A 16,916-nucleotide genomic window follows, 5' to 3' on the forward strand; every position below is an offset into this window, starting at 1 on the left:
TTTTGGTGACTCCGCCGGGACCACATTTTTTTTTTTTAAACGATTTTAGTTTTTTACCATTTCAATTTTTTTTGAAACAGGAATCCCTCCTCACTTGCCTCACCTATTAACCTCTTATCCCATTTACTGTCACCCTGGCTGGAGTGCAGTGGTGCCATCTTGGTTCACTACAGTCTCCACCTCCCAAGCTTAAACAGTTGTTCCACCTCAGCCCCCTGAGTAGGTAGAACTACAGGTGTGCACCACCACGCCTGGCTAAATTTTCTTTTCTTTCTTTTTTTTTTTTTTTTAGAGATGGGCTTTCACCTTGTTGGTCAGCGTGGTTTTGAACTCCTGACCTCAGGTGATCCACCCACCTCGGCCTCCCAAAGTTCTGGGATTACAGGCGTGAGCCACCATGCCCAGCCATTTTTTTTCTCTTTTTTTTTGAGGTGGAATCTTACTTGGTCACCCAGGCTGGAGTGCAGTAGTGCAGTCTCCACTCACTGCAACCTCTGCCTCCTGCGTTTCAGCAATTCTCCCACCTCAGCCTCCCGAATAACTGGGATTACAGGCACTCACCACCACAACTGACTAATTATTATATTTTTAGCAGAGACGGGGTTGCACCACATTGGCCAGGCTGGTGTTGAACTCCTGAGCTCAAGGATCCTCCCTCCTCAGGCTCCCAAAGTGCTGTCATTACAGGCATGAGCCACTGCACCTGGTGTTACTTTTTTTTTTTGAAACTGAGTGTTGCTCTCTCACCAGGCTGGAGTCCAGTGGTGCGATCTTGGCTTACTGCAACCTCTGCCTCTTGGGTTTAAGTGATTCTCCTGCCTCAGCCTCCTGCATAGCTGGGATTACGAGCATGTGCCACCATGCCCAGCTAATTTTTGTATTTTTAGTAGAAATGAAGTTCCACCATGTTGGCCAGGCTGGCCTTGATCTCTTGACCTCCTGATTCACCCATCTCGGCCACCCAAAATGCTGTGATTACAGGCATGAGCCACCACACCTGGCTGCCTCACTTCCTGATAATAACAACAACCAGCCTTATTTTGTTCATTTTACCTCATTTGATCTTTATATGCCCTGAGAGATTTTTCAGGAGAAATTTATAACTTGTCCAAGGTCACACAGTTTATGAATCCTGGAGCTAGGCTTTGTCTGCCCTAGCACCAAAGTGCTGGGATTATAGGCATAAAGGCAAAGGTTTTGTTTGTTTTTTTGAGACAGCCTTGCTCTGTCACCAGGATGGAGTGCAGTGGCGTGATCTCAGCTCACTTGCAATCTCTGCCTCCCTAGTTTGAGTGATTCCCCTGCCCTCAGCCTCCTGAGTAGCTGAAAACTCTGCCTCCTGGCTTCAAGCGATTCTCCTGCCTCAGCTTCCCCAGTAGTTGGGACTACAGGTGCATACCACCATGCCTGCCTAATTTTTTATTTTAGTAGAGATGGGGGTTTCACTACATTGGCCAGGATAGTCTTGATCTCCTGACCTCGTGATTCGCCTGCCTCAGCCTCCCAAGGTGCTGTGATTACAGGGGTGAGCCACTGTGCCCCACCGCAAAGGTTTTAAGATGGCAAAATATGGGTTACCCACAATTAATGGCAAGCAGTTTACTTTGACCTAGGGAAAGCTGCAAGTAAGAAAGTAATATGTGTTAAATTTGGAAAGGGAGCTACGGGGTAGATAGTAGAAGTTCTGGAATACTAAATGGACTAGGAGTTAATAGAATCATTTCTCAGCTTAAAAACCTCAGGTGGCTCTCCATCCACATGTATAGGGTGGCCAAATAATCTGTCACTTAAACCAGGACCCTTTTGAGAGAAAGGAAGCACTATTAATTATGACACTGAGATAGGCAGAAGCTGAGAATATCCCCAGCAAACTGAGAGTTACAGTCACCTTGACTGTAAGTCAAGTCCAAGATGATGTTTTGGCAAAGCTGCTCTGGAGGCACTGTACAAGATAGGTAGAGGTGGGCCAGGTGCGGAGGCTCATGTCTGTAGTACCAGCACTTTAGGAAGCTGAGACGGGTGGATCACTTGAGGTCAGGAGTTCAAGACTAGCCTGACCAACATGACAAAACCCCGTCTCTACTAAAAATACAAAAATTAGCTAGGCATGGTGGTGGGCACCTGTAGTCCCAGCTTCTTGGGAGGCTGAGGCAGGAGAATCACTTCAAGCCAGGAGGCGGAGGTCAGTGAGCCGAGATCACACCACTGCACTCTAGCCTGGGCGACAGAGCAAGACTCCATCTCAAAAAAACCAAGATGGGTAGAGATAAATTTTGAGGTTAAGATGGTTGTTTAGGAATGTGACAAAAGATTCTTCACTAGGTAGTTCCTGTGAGAACTAAAGAAAGGGTGAGTCTTTACTGCAAGAAATTAATAGGACTAGGGATGGCTGGGTGTAGGTTATGAGGGAGGTCAAGGAATTACTTGAGTCATGAGCTGGAGTGATTTTATTTTTATTTTTTGAGATAGGGTCTCACTCTGTTGCCCAGAATGGAGTGCAGTGGTATAATCTTGGCTTACCACAACCTCTGCCTCCCAGGCGATCCTCTTGCCTCAGCCTCCTGAGTAGCTGGTACTACAGGTGCATGCCAGTATGCCTGGCAGATTTTTAATTTTTTTTGTAAAGATGGAGGTCTTGGTTTGTTGTCCAGGCTGGTCTTGAACTCCTGGCCTCAAGTGATCCTCCTACCTTGGCCTCCTGAGTAGCTGGGATTACTGGCATAAGCCACTATGCCCAGCCCTGAAAGATTGTGTGTGTGTGTGTGTATTTTTTTTTTTTTTTTTTTTTTTTTGAGACAGAGTCTCATCCTGTCACCCAGGCTGGAGTGTAGTGGCTGGATTTCGACTCACTGCAGCCTCTGTCTCCTGGGCTCAAGCAATTCTTGTGCCTCAGCCATCCGAGAAGCTAGGATTATACGCATGCACCACCACTCTTAGCTAATTTTTGTATTATTAGTAGAGTTAGGGTTCTGCCATGTTGGCCATGACTGGTCTTGAACTCCTGGCCTGAAGTGATCCACCTGCCTTGGCCTCCCGAAATCCTGGGATTACCGGCGTGAGCCACTACGCCTGGTCAAAAGTATATGTCATCTTTCTTTCTTTTGAGACGGAATCTCACTCGGTTGCCCAGGCTGGAGTACAGTGGCACTATCTGGGCTCACTGCAACCTCCTCCCCCTGGGTTCAAGCAATTCTCCTGCCTCAGCCTCCCTAGTAGCTGGAATTACATGTGTCCACTAGCATGCCTGGCTAATTTTTTATTTTTAGTAGAGATGGGGTTTTACCATGTTGTCCGGGCTGGGATGTGATCTCTCTTAAGAGGCTTTCTTCCCTCTTATTTTCCGTATTACCCGATCGGTTTATCAAAGGATATATCAAGTAAATACTGAGTTTTCTACTGTGATTTAAAAGATTTTTTGTACCATTCAGTAATGGCCAGGCATGGTGGCTCATGCCTGTAATCCCCAGCGCTTTGGGAGGCACAGGTGGGAGGATGGCTTGAGCCCAGCAGTTTGAGACCAACCTGGACAACATAGTGAGACCTCTGTCTCTAAAAAACAAAAAAAATTGATAATGTGATTACTTACAATTTGAAAAATACAGAAAGATAATACCCAGAAATTTACCACCTGGAACCAATTGCTAAAAAGACCAAAATAAAGAGAAAAAGTTTTATTCCACACAGGTATAATTGGACTTGGAAACTTACTTTATTAAAATAACCTTTCTTTTTCTCTTTCTTTTTTCTCTACTTTTCTTCCTCTCCCCACAACCCCCAATAAGTTTTGATAAATACCTCATAGGCCATATATAATTTTGTTATTTTTGTGGTTTTTGAGATAGGATGTTGCTCTGTTGCCCAGGCTGAAGTGTGGTGGTAAAATCATGACTCACTGCAGTCTTGACTTCCCAGGCTCAAGGACCCTCCCAACTCAGCATCCTGAATAGCTGGGACTACAAGCGTGTACCACCATGCTAGGCTAATTTTTTTTTCCATTTTTTGTAGAGACAGGGTCTCACTATGTTGCGCAGGATGGTCTTGAACATCCTCCTGCTTGTGCCTCCCAAAGTGCTAGGATTACAGATACTAGCCACCATACCCAGCCTAAAAGTAACACTTGTGATACATATTTTTATACATAAAACTTGAAACTTTTCTATATTTAGAATAATTTCCTTTTTTTTTTTTCAGACAGTTTCACTCTGTCTCCCAGGCCGGAGTGCAGTGGTGCAATCTCGGCCCTCTGCAACCTCCTCCTCCCTGGTTCGAATGATTCTCATGCCTCAGCCTCCCTAGTAGCTATAAGTACAGGCGCCAGGCACCACCAATGGCTAATTTTTGTTGTTGAGAGGAAGTTTCACTCTATCACCCAGGCTAGAGTGCAGTGATGCAGTCTTGGCCCACTGCAACCTCCACCTCCTGGGTTCAAGTGATTCTGCCTTAGCCTTCCGAGTAGCTGGGATTACAAGCACGCGCCGCCACACCCAGCTAATTTTCTTTTCTTTTCTTTTTTTTTTGAGACGAAGTTTCGCTCTTGTTACCCAGGCTGGAGTGCAATGGCGCGATCTCGGCTCACTGCAACCTCTGTCTCCTGGGTTCAAGCAATTCTCCTGCCTCAGCCTCCCGAGCAGCTGGGACTGCAGGCGTGCGCCACCATGCCCAGCTAATTTTTGTATTTTTAGTAGAGACGGGGTTTCACCATGTTGACCACGATGGTCTCGATCTCTTGACCTCGTGATCCACCGGTCTCGGCCTCCCAAAGTGCTGGGATTATAGGTGTGAGCCGCTGCACCCGACCGACACCCGGCTAATTTTCACGTTTTTAGTAGAGATCAGGTTTCACCACATTGGCTAGGCTGGTCTTGACCTCCTGACTTCTAGTAATCAGCCTGCCTAAAAAATTACTGGGATTACAGGCGTGAGCCACCGGGCCTGGCCTCTATATTTAGGATTATTTCTTTTTTTTGTTTGTTTTTTGTTTTTTGAGACGAGTCTCGCTGTGTCACCCAGGCAGTGGTGCGATCTCAGCTCAGTGCAACCTCCGCCACCCAGGCTCAAGCAATTCTCATGCTTCAACCTCAGAAGTAGCTGGAACTATAGTTGCGCCCCACCGTGCCCAGCTAATTTTTGTATTTTTAGTAGAGACAGGGTTTCACCTTGTTGGCCAGGCTGGTCTCAAACTCCTGAACTCAAGTGATCCACCTGCTTCAGCCACCCATATTGCTAGTATTACAGGCGTGAGCCACTGTGCCTGGCCTATATTTAAGATAATTTCTTTTTTTTTTTGGTCTTCTTTTTTTTTTAAAGACGGGGTTTCACCATGTTGGTTGGGCTGGTCTTGAACTCCCGACCTCAGGTGATGCCCGCCTTGGCCTCCAAAGTGCTTGGATTACAGGCATGAGCTACCACGCCTGGCCTTTTTTTTTTTTTTTTTTTTTTTGGGGGGGTCTTCTTAAAGCTAAGCCTTTAAGCATAAGATAATTTCTAAAAGTAGAATTCTTGGGTCAAATGTAGTAACAGATATATTTTTGCCTAATTGATTTTGTGCTAGTTTAAAAGAGGCCACCAAATGTGCCTCTTTTTTACCACATCCTTTTTGGTCCTGGCTGTTAAAATTCTTTTTCATTTTGCTACTTTAGTGGACAAAGAATGGTTTCTACTTGGTATTTTAGTGTCTTTTCTTTTTTTTTGAGATGGATTCTCACTATGTAGCCCAGGCTGGAGTTTAGTGGCGCGATCTTGGCTCACTGCAGCCGCTACGTTCTGGTTTCAAGTGATTTTCCTGCCTCAGCTTCCAGAGTAGCTGGGATTAGAGGCGCCCGCCATCACACCCAGCTGATTTTTTTTTTTCAGTAGAGACAGGTTTTCACCATGTTGGCCAGGCTGGTCTCAAACTCCTGACCTCGTGATCCACCCGCCTCAGCCTCCCAAAGTGCTGGGATTACAGGTGTGGGCCACCACGCCCGGCCTTGTTTTGTTTTTAAGACAGGGTTTCACTCTGGCACCCAGGCTGGGGTGCAGTGGTGTGATCAGGGCTTACAGCAGCCTCAGCCTCCTGGGCTGAAGTGATCCTCCCACCTCAGCCTCCTAAATAGCTGGGACCACAAGTGCATTCCACCATGCCTACCTAATTTTTTATTTTTTGTAGAAATGGGGTTTTGCCATGCTGCCCAGGCTGGTCTTGAACTCCTAAGCTCAAGTGATCCTCTTGTCTAGGCATCCCAAAATGCTAGAATGTCAAGCATGAGCCACTACATCAATATAGATCACGTTAGACCAGCCTGGATAAGAGTGTGTAATTCTTTGCAGTAAGGTTGCTGTAGGATTATCTACTCAGAGTTGGTGTTTAACAGTATTGGTGTTTAATGTCGACTACTAAATTCAAAACTCCTTTTTTCAGACCCTATCAGATTTGGATATGTCCTTCATATTTGATTGGATTTACAGTGGTTTCAGCAGTGTGCTACAGTTTTTAGGTAATGTTGGTTCTTTGTTCTCTATAGTTATCCTCTTTGGTCTTATTTATTTAAAAGTGCTTATCTGTGTCAAGTCTCTTTATATATAAGCCAGTAGTTAAGAATAGTTAAGAATATAGTCTTTGAAATCATACAAGTATGTTCAATTACTTGTTATATCCCTTTTAAATTAAATAATCTTTGGCAAATTACTTTTTTTCACCTTAGCCTGAGTTTCCTTATCTGTAAAATGGTAATAATAATTCCTGGCTGTTAAGGTGTTAGGAATATTACTAACAGAAATATCTACCATTTATTAGCTAGTTTACCTATGTGCTTTAATGCTTTATATCATTTAATCCTTACAGGAATTCAGTATGTTATTTTTATTATTAAAATGCACGTTCCATAAAGTACCTTGTATACCATAAATAGCAGTTTATAATCTGCTAAATAAGATGTCTTTACCCAGGAATTTTTTTTTTTTTAATTTTATAGAGATGGGGTCTTGCTATGTTGCCCAGGCTGGTTTTCTGTTTCTTTGTTTTTGAGGCAGAGTCTCGCTCTATCACCCAGGCTGGGGTTTAGTGGCGTGATCTCTCACTGTAATCTCTGCCTCCTAGGTTCAAGCCATTCTTCTGCCTCAACCTCTCAAGTAGCTGGGACTACAGGTGTGTGCCACCATACCAGCTAATTTTTGTATTTTTCGTAGAGATGGGGCTTCACCATGTTGGCCAGGCTGGTCTTGAACTCCTGAGCTCAGGGGATCTACCCACCTCAGCCTCCCAAAGTGCTAAGAGTACAAGCGTGAGCCATTGTGCCCAGCCTTGCTACAGTTTTTTTTTTGTTGAGGGGGAGGCACTGAGTCTCACTCTGTTGCCCAGACTGGAGTGCAGTGGCGCGATCTTAGCTCACTGCAACCTCCGCCTCCCGGGTTCAAGCAATTCTCCTGCCTCAGCCTCACAAGTAGCTGGGACTACAGGCGTATACCAGCCTCCCCGGCTACTTTTTGTATTTTTAGTAGAGACAGGGTTTCACCGTGTTGGCCAGGCTGTTTTTGAACTCCTGATCTCGAATGATCCACCTACCTCGGCCTCCCAAATCACTGGGACTACAGGCATGAGCCACTGCGTTCAGCCTCCTTGCTACAGTTTTTAGGTAACATTGGTCCTTTGCTCTCTTAGTTATCTCCTTTTATCTTATTTATATATTATGGTTTATTTGTGTCGAGCCTCTTTATATATGAGGCAATAGTTAAGAGTATGGGCTTTGTAATCATACAAATATATTCAGTTACTCATTGCATCTCTTTCTCTTTTTTTTGAGATGAAGTCTCGCTCTTGTCCCCCAGGCTGGAGTGCAATGGCACTATCTCGGCTAACTGCAACTTCCGCTTCCTGGGTTCAAGTGATTCTCCTGCCTCAGCCTCCCAAGTAGCTGGGATTATAAGCGGCTGCCACCATGCCTGGCTAATGTTTGTATTTTTAGTAGAAACGAGGTTTCACCATGTTGGCCAGGCTGGTCTTGAACTCCTGACCTCGTGATTGGCCTGCCTGGGCCTCCCAAAGTGCTGCGATTACAGGCATGAGCCACCACGCCTGGCGGTATTGCTTTTAAATTTTGTAATCTAGGGCAAATTGCTTTTCCGTGACACTCATAGAAGTAGTGACAGTCAAACAAGTAGATTCTTTAATGATTAAAAAATATATATAATTCTCCCCCAAAAAAGAAAAGATTAGGACATCAAAGAGTTTATTTCTTAGACTTAAGCATGGATAAAGACGAGGTGTTATTTTAGTATGAATTTATTAGAAAACGAATGGCCTAAAAGTATAATTGCCTAATGTCTTTAAATGTTTATTTCAAATGCCAACTTGAACCAGAAAAAAGTTTATTGATTAAATATTTTTTCAGCTGCTACTATAAGTTAATACTAGTCTTCTTTAATATAATTCTATGGAGGTTAGACAATTAAACATGTAAAAAATAGTTTGGATGGCTGGGCATGGTGGCTCACGCCTGTAATCCCAGCACTTTGGAAGCCAAGGCAGGCAGATCACAAGGTCAGGAGATTGTGACCATCCTGGCTAACAAACATGGTGAAACCCCATCTCTGCTAAAGATACAAAAAATTAGCCGGACGTGGTGGCATGCACCTGTAGTCTCAGCTACTCAGGAGACTGAGGCAGAATCACTTGAACCTGGGAGGCAGAGGTTGCAGTGAGCCAAGATTGCGCTACTGCACTTTAGCCTGGGCAACAGAGCGAGACTCTCTCAAAATAAATAAATAAATAAAATAAAATAAAATAAAAAAGTTTGGCTGGGCGTGTGGCTCATGCCTATAATCCCAGCACTTTGGGAGGCCAAGGTGGGCAGTTCACTTGAGGCCAAGAGTTTAAAACCAGCCTGGCTAACATGGTAAAACCTCATCTCTACCAAAAAATACAAAATTTAGCCAGGTGTAGTGGTACACACCTATAGTCTCAGCTACTCAGGAGGCTGAGGTGGGAGGATTGCTTGAAGCCAGGAAGTTGAGGCTGCAGCAAGCTGTAATAATGCCATTGTACTTCAGCCTAGGCAAGAGCGAGAACCTGTCTCTAAGTAAATAAATAAAGTAAGTTCGATATGAAATTTAGCAGTTCAATTCCAGTCTATTATAAATTGGTCAATGCTGCCTTTTTTCTGTTTATCAATTTATCAATCAATACCTGGTTGATACTTCTAAAATTAAAGTAATTAGCATTTTGGCATTGTAGATATGTTAAGGTAACACACATATTCTATTGACTGAGTCAAAGTTTGGTTTTATAATTATTTGAAGTCCCAAATCATTAATAGATTTATTTATTTATTTATGAGACAGAGTCTCACTCTGTTGCCTAGGCTGGAGTGCAATGGCATGATCTCAGCTCACTGCAACCTCTGCCTCCTGGGTTCCAGTGATTCTCCTGCCTCAGCTTCCCGAGTAGCTGGGATTACAGGCATACACCACCACACCTGGCTAATTTTTGTATTTTCAGTAGAGTCAAGGTTTCACCATGTTGGTTAGGCTGTTCTTGAATTCCTGACCTCAGATGATTGGCCTGCCTCAGCCTCCCAAAGTGCTGGGATTACAGGTGTGAGCTACTGTGCCCAGCCATGAATAGATTTAAAATAGCTCTTTTAAAATCGAAAATAGGTTTACAACTCCAACCTTAATTGGGTCAAATTTTAATTCATTTGGATAATCAGTGTCAGATATCACTTTGACCAATCATAGCTCTTACTTTGCAGGATTATATAAGAAGACTGGTAAATTGGTATTTCTTGGATTGGATAATGCAGGAAAAACAACATTGCTACACATGCTAAAAGATGACAGACTTGGACAACATGTCCCAACATTACATCCCAGTAAGTATATCCTCACATACAATGTTATACTTGATCAAGTGATGCTAAGTCACACACACTAACCAAAAGTGTTCTGCTTTGTCTTGCTCTGTTGCCCAGGCTGCATGCAGTGCAGCAGTATGATCACAGTTCACTGCTACCTCTGCCTTCCTGGCTTAAGCCATCCTCTTGACGTGGCCTCCCAAGTAGCTGGGACCACAGGCATATGCCACCACGCCCACTTAATTTTTATATTTTTTCAGAGACCAGGTTTCAGTATGTTGCCCGGGCTGGTGTCGAAATCCCTAGCTCAAGTGATCAGCCTGTCTTGGCCTCCTAAAGTATTGGGATTATAGGTATGAGCCACCACACATGGGCAAGTTTTTTGTTTTGGGGGCGTTTTCTGGTAGATAAATTATGATCAGGTGACTTGACCTGTTCCTAAAATAATATAGTAAATTATATGTGACCTGGCTCCCAGGGAGTATATTTAGATCTTGAAGTAGTACTCATATATATTTTTTTTTTTTTGAGACAGAGTCTCACTCTGTTGCCTAGGCTGGAGTGCGGTCTCATGATTTCAGCTCACTGCAACCTCTGCCTCCCAGGTTCAAGCGATTCTCCTGCCTCAGCCTCCCTAGTAGCTGGGATTACAGGCACGTGCTACCACACCCAGCTAATTTTTGTATTTTTAGTAGATAAGGAGTTTCAGCATGTTAGCCAGTCTGGTCTTAAACTTCTGACCTCAGGCAATCCACCTGCCTCAGCTTCCTAAAGTGCTGGGATTACAGATGTGAGCCACCACACCCAGCCAAAAATTCAGTTTTTTTTTTTTTTTTTTTTTTGATGGAGTTTTGCTCTTGTTGCCCAGGCTGGAGTGCTGTGGCGCCATCTCGGCTCACTGCAACCTCCGCCTCCCAGGTTCAAGCAGTTCTTCTGCCTCAGCCTCCCGAGTAGCTGGGATTACAGGCATGGGCCACCACGCCCTACTGATTTTTTATTTTTAGTAAAAAAATTTTTTCTCCATGTTGGTCAGGCTGGTCTCTAATTCCTGACCTCAGATGATCGGCCTGCCTTGGCTTCCCAAAGTGCTGGGATTACAGGGGTGAGCCACTGTGCCTGGCCAAAAATGGAAAGTTTTAAAACAATTTTTAAAATAATTTGTGTGTTCTTGTTCTTTTAGAAAGACCACCTGGGCCAGGTGTGGTTGCTCATGCCTGTAATCTCAGCACTTAGGGAGGCACAGGCGGGAGGATATCTTGTTTTAACAAGATAAAGTACTCTGGACTAAAGTAGTTACACTAAAACTTAGGTTGTTGGCCAGGTTCGGTGGCTCACACCTGTAATCCCAGCACTTTGGGAGGCCAAGGCGGGTGGATCACTTGAGGTCAGGCATTCGAGATCAGCCTGGCCAGCATGGCAAAACCTCATCTCTACTAAAAATAGAAAAAAATTAGTCAGGTGTGGTGGCATGCACCTGTAATCCTAGCTACTGGGGAGGCTGAGGCAGGAGATTCACTTGAACCCTCCAGGCGGAGGTTGCAGTGAGCAGAGATTGTGCCACTGCACTCCAGCCTGGGAGACAGAACGAGACTCTGTCTAAAAAACAAACAAACAATAAACTTATGTTGTCATTATGGGGCACTTATGCTTTTGGCCATAAGGAATTACTGGGTCTGGAATTACCCTCCCACTGTATGCACTAGAAAACTGGACAAAAAATATGCTACAACTGTTTTCAGACATTGGGCAACAGCTAGCACAGGACTATAATTCCTGAGAGAAAGGAAACAACTCTTCTTTATTTTAGTTTTATGGCAAGAGATAACTTTCAGACCATGGTGCAAGGAGAGGACGCCCAAACATAGTCCAATAGTCTTGCTGAGTTGAGGAGATGTAGAAAGGCCAACAGGACTAGAATTTTTTGCTAGGCCAGAGAGGAGGGACCTCTGGACAGAAAGAATCTAGAAATTTACATAGCAGAATACCAATCTGTGCATGCATTGGATAATACTCCAAAAGGCTGGTCAAATAACAGTTTTCAGAGAAAAAACTAAAGAATGCTGCTGTCCCTGGTGTGAGTCCATCCTGAGTGGCTGTTCTTTTGAGCAGTGGTCGTTTATCTCCGTCCACCTTCTCTTCCACCTAAGTGTGTGTTGCCACCCGATGGAATATTCAGTGGACACGGACATGAGCCCCCTGAGGCCCCAGAACTGTCTTTTCGGTTGTGAACTAAAGGCCAACAAAGATTATCACTTTAAGGTGGATAATGATGAAAATAAGCACCAGTTATCTTTAAGAATGGTCAGTTTAGGAGCTGGTGCAAAGGATGAGTTGCACATTGTTGAAGCAGAGGCAATGAATTATGAAGGCAGTCCAATTAAAGTAACACTGGCAACTTTGAAAATGTCTGTACAGCCAACGGTTTCCCTTGGGGGCTTTGAAATAACACCACCAGTGGTCTTACGATTGAAGTGTGGTTCAGGGCCAGTGCATATCAGTGGACAGCACTTAGTAGCTGTGGAGGAAGATGCAGAGTCAGAAGATGAGGAGGAGGAGGATGTGAAACTCTTAAGTATGTCTGGAAAGCGGTCTGCCCCTGGAGGTGGTAGCAAGGTTCCACAGAAAAAAGTAAAACTTGCTGCTGTTGAAGAGGATGATGATGATGATGATGATGATGATGAAGATGATGAGGAAACTGAAGAAAAAGTGCCAGCAAAGAAATCTATACGTGATACTCCAGCCAAAAGTGCACAAAAGTCAAATCAGAATGGAGAAGACTCAAAACCATCATCAACACCAAGATCAAAAGGACAAGAATAGGAAAAAACTCCTAAAACACCAAAAACTTCAAAAACAGGAAAAAACTCCTAAAACACCAAAAGGACCTAGTTCTGTAGAAGACATTAAAGCAAAAATGCAAGCCAGTATAGAAAAAGGTGGTTCTCTTCCCAAAGTGGAAGCCAAGTTCATCAGTTATGTGAAGAATTGCTTCCAGATGACTGACCAGGAGGCTATTCAAGATCTCTGGCAGTGGAGGAAGTCTCTTTAAGAAAATAGTTTAAACAATTTGTTAAAAATTTTCTGTCTTATTTCATTTCTGTAACAGTTGATATCTGGCTGTCCTTTTTATAATGCAGAGTGAGAATTTTCCCTACCGTGTTTGATAAATGTTGTCCAGATACCATTGCCAAGAATGTGTTGTCCAAAATGCCTGTAGTTTTTAAAGATGGAACTCCACCCTTTGCTTGGTTTTAAGTGTGTATGGAATGTTATGATAGGACATAGTAGTGGTGGTCAGACATGGAAATGGTGGGGAGACAAAAATATACATGTGAATTAAAACTCAGTATTTTAATAAAGTAAAAAAAAAAGAATGCTGCTAGCCAAATAATGACTAGAGCTCACTGGGAGCTGGGAATCATTGTTATTTAACCCCATTTAGCCTCCTAACAAATCTTAAAAACTGATCTGCAAGCAAGTGAACTGTCAGAACAAAGTTCAACCTTCTTCAAAGGACTGCAACAAAATCCAGCACTCAATATGCAATTAGTAGACATGCAAAGAAACAGGAAAGTGTGATTCAATCAGTAGAAACAGACACAATTGTGACGAAGATGAAGGAAATAGCAGATGAAGATGTTAAGACAATCACTATGAATGTGCTCAGGGATTTAAAGGAAAACACAAACATGAGGAAAGAAATGGAAGATATAAAACAGAATCAAATGAAACTTCTAGAACTGAAAAATACAGTATTTGAAATGAAAATTTCTTTTTTTCTTACTTTTTTTAAAATAGAGGAAGGGTCTCCCTATGTTGCCCAGGCTGGTCTCAAACTTCTGGGCTCAAGTGATTCTCCCACCTTAGCCTCCCAAAGTCCTGGGATCACAGGCGTGAGTTACCATGCCCAGCCTGAAAATTTCACTGGCTAGGCTTAACAGTAAATTAGATAGTGCCAGTACTGCAGAAGGAAAGCCCAGTGAACAATGCAATAGAAACTATCCAAAATGAAGCACAGAAAGAAAAATGACTGAAAGCAAAATAAACAGAGCCTCAATGACTGGTGGGACAATATCGGACAGTCTAACAAACCTGCAACTGAACTCCCAGAAGTGGAAGGGAGGAGTTAGAAAGATAGTTATAGAAATAATGGCCACAATTTTTATTATAATTGTGTTTATAATTAAACACTGTCTTGTGTCAGCCATAAGAGAAAATTATTTCACCTTTATCATTTAAGATGAATTATATGAACAGTTATTCGATTGGAGCAGTTATTTGAATTCGTAGCAAATACTTGTCTGAATAGATTAACATTTTCAGCAGGAAGAAGAGAAGGAAGGCAAGGTGCGGTGGCTCACGCCTGTAACCCCAGTACTTTGGGAGGCCGAGGCAGGTGGATCACAAGGTTAAGAGACAGAGACCATCCTGACCAACGTGGTGAAACCTATCTCTACTAAAAATACAAAAATTAGCCGGGCATGGTGGTGCGTGCCTGTAGTCCCAGCTACTCAGGAGGCTGAGGCAGGAGAATCGCTTGAATCCAGGAGGCAGAGGTTGCAGTGAACCAAGATAACGCCACTGAATGGAATTCCAGCCTGGTGACTGGAAAGCAAAACACTGTCTCAAAAAACAAAAGAAAAAAAAGAATAGAGAAGGAAAAATAGGCCGGGCGCGGTGGCTCAAGCCTGTAATCCCAGCACTTTGGGAGGCCGAGGCGGATGGATCACGAGGTCAAGAGATCGAGACCATCTTGGTCAACACTGTGAAACCCCGTTTCTACTAAAAATACAAAAAATTAGCTGGGCAAGGTGGCGTGTGCCTGTAATCCCAGCTACTCAGGAGGCTGAGGCAGGAGAATTGCCTGAACCCAGGAGGCGGAGGTTGCGGTGAGCCGAGATCGCGCCATTGCACTCCAGCCTGGGTAACAAGAGCGAAACTCCGTCCCCCCAAAAAAAAAGAGAGAAGGAAAAATAAATGTTGGATTTACGGTGGGTAATGAATACGAGAACTGAATATTACAATTATTTGTTATAATGTCAATATGAATTGGTGTATATCTAATTACAAAAAGTATTATTGTGCCAGTTCCTAAATGATTGATTTGACCTTATTTACAATAAAAGTAAATCAAACATTAAGTAGTAATATAAGCTATTAATGGGTTTGTAAAAATATTTTAAATTCTTATTTAGCTTCAGAAGAACTGACCATTGCTGGCATGACGTTTACAACTTTTGACCTGGGTGGACATGTTCAAGGTAAGATTCTACTTTTTTGAGACAGGATCTCACTCTGTCTTCCACACTGGAGTGCAGTGGTGCAATCTCAGCTCACTGTAACTTCTGCCTCCCGGGTTCAAGTGATCCTCATGCCTTAGTCTCCCCAGTAACTGGGATTACAGGCATGTGCCACCACACCCGGCTAATTTTTGTATTTTTAGTAGAGATGGGGTTTTGCCATGTTCAAGGTAAGATTCTATTACTCTTATAGTCACTTTGTTTTCTTTTCTTTTCTTTTTTTTCTGGAATTAGAAAACCTGAAGTAACACTTTATTTTAACTTAACAAAAATGTGGCCGTTAGTTCCAGTATATGAAATCTCATTCTATTCACTGAAGGCCAGAGTAGATTTAAAATGTAGGGATTATTACTCCCCGTTAAATGCTTTAAAAGCAAAGGGTGTTAAAAAAAAAAAAGAAAAGAAAGCCAATAAAATAAAAAATAAAGAAAAGCAAAGGGTGATTTTCATGATACTTCTGGTCAATTCAAATTGGAAATGCTTTTGGTGGTAAAGTGTTTGAGTAAAATTTGGCTTCCATTCTCTCTATTTCAGTCTGCTTCCTACTGTTATAATCATGTTATGAACATGTTAATGCTCTGTTAAAAAAAAAAAAAAAAACCTTAAGTGGCCATCTCATTACCTACAAAATATGCCAAACTTATTAACCTGGCATTCAGGATCTCTATGATCTGGTCCCAGTTTGCTTTTCTGGGTTTTAAAAATTATTATTTTATAGAGACAGGGTCTCACTCACTAAGTTGCCCAGGCTGGTCTCCAACTCTTGGGCTCAAGCAGTTCTCCCACCTCAGCCTCCCAAAAGTGTTGGGATTATAGGTGTGAGCCAACACCTGACCTACTTTTCTGGTCTTTATTTCCCGCTATTCTCCTTCCCATTCTTTTTACTTCATCCAAATCAGATCTTCTTGGTGTTTTTCTACCTCTATGCTTTTGCTCATGCGATCCCCATCTGCACATGAGTGACCCCTTCACAGTGCTACCTCCCTTGGGAATCCATTCTCAGTTGGAGTGCTCTCAGCTGTACTTCATAGCACTTAGCGCATTTGTGTAAATGTCTACAACAAGTTTAGAAAGACTGCTTTATCTCCTATATTAAACTTGCAGGGACTAAAATCCGTTTTTTTTTTTTTTTAATTAAAAATAATTTTTTTAGAGATGGGGTCTCATTATCTTGCCCAGTCTGATTTTGAAGTCCTGGGCTCAAGCAGTCCTCCTACCTCAATTTCCTAAAGTGCTGGGATTATAGGTGTGAGCCACGACACCTGGCCTGTTCATTTTTTATATCCCCAAAAGTACTTGGCAACATTTAGCTCATAGTAAGTCATAACCGAGTTGGCGGGCATTCTAAAGACCTGATATGACATACAGTTGAAAAGACTGAGCAGTTCTTGCTAGTAAAAGCACACTGGAGACCTATAATTGCCTGGTATATACGCAAAATAATTTCTAGAATATGATTATTAGAATTGGAATCTAATGGAATTGTCTGAGACTTTATTTCTATATTGTTTTCAGGATATGTCATAGTGGCTGGAAATGGGGGCTCAGGCCTGTAATTCCAGTGCTTTGAGAGGCTGAGGTGGGAGGATCACTTGAAGCCAGGAGTTCCAGACCAGCTGTGCAACATAGCAAGACCCTGTCTCTACACAGAATTTAAAAAATTAATGGGGCATGATGATAGACACTGGTAGTCCCAGCTACTCAGGAGGCTGAGATGGGAAGATGGCTTGAGCTCAAGAGATTGAGGCTGCAGTGGACTAGCCTGGATGACTGTCTCTTTTAAAAA

General features: G+C 42.9%; 1 protein-coding gene and 1 pseudogene across 2 annotated transcripts in view; both read left to right on the forward strand.

Moving 5' to 3' along the window:
* SAR1B (secretion associated Ras related GTPase 1B) overlaps nt 1-16,916 on the forward strand; it is a 29,466-nt gene that overhangs the window by 6,726 nt on the left and 5,824 nt on the right. The window contains exons 2-4 of the mRNA XM_017532368.2: nt 6,401-6,476; nt 9,729-9,848; nt 15,026-15,091. Coding sequence (XP_017387857.1) covers nt 6,419-6,476; nt 9,729-9,848; nt 15,026-15,091 — 244 coding nt within the window. The 5' untranslated portion in view covers nt 6,401-6,418. The remainder of the gene's footprint in view (nt 1-6,400; nt 6,477-9,728; nt 9,849-15,025; nt 15,092-16,916) is intronic.
* LOC108307136 lies at nt 11,901-13,201 on the forward strand (annotated as a pseudogene). The gene has a single exon (XR_001826422.2). The product of XR_001826422.2 is annotated as a nucleophosmin-like (transcript).

Source organism: Cebus imitator, unplaced genomic scaffold (assembly GCF_001604975.1).
Source record: "Cebus imitator isolate Cc_AM_T3 unplaced genomic scaffold, Cebus_imitator-1.0 Scaffold76, whole genome shotgun sequence".
Taxonomy (NCBI): Eukaryota; Metazoa; Chordata; class Mammalia; order Primates; family Cebidae; genus Cebus; species Cebus imitator.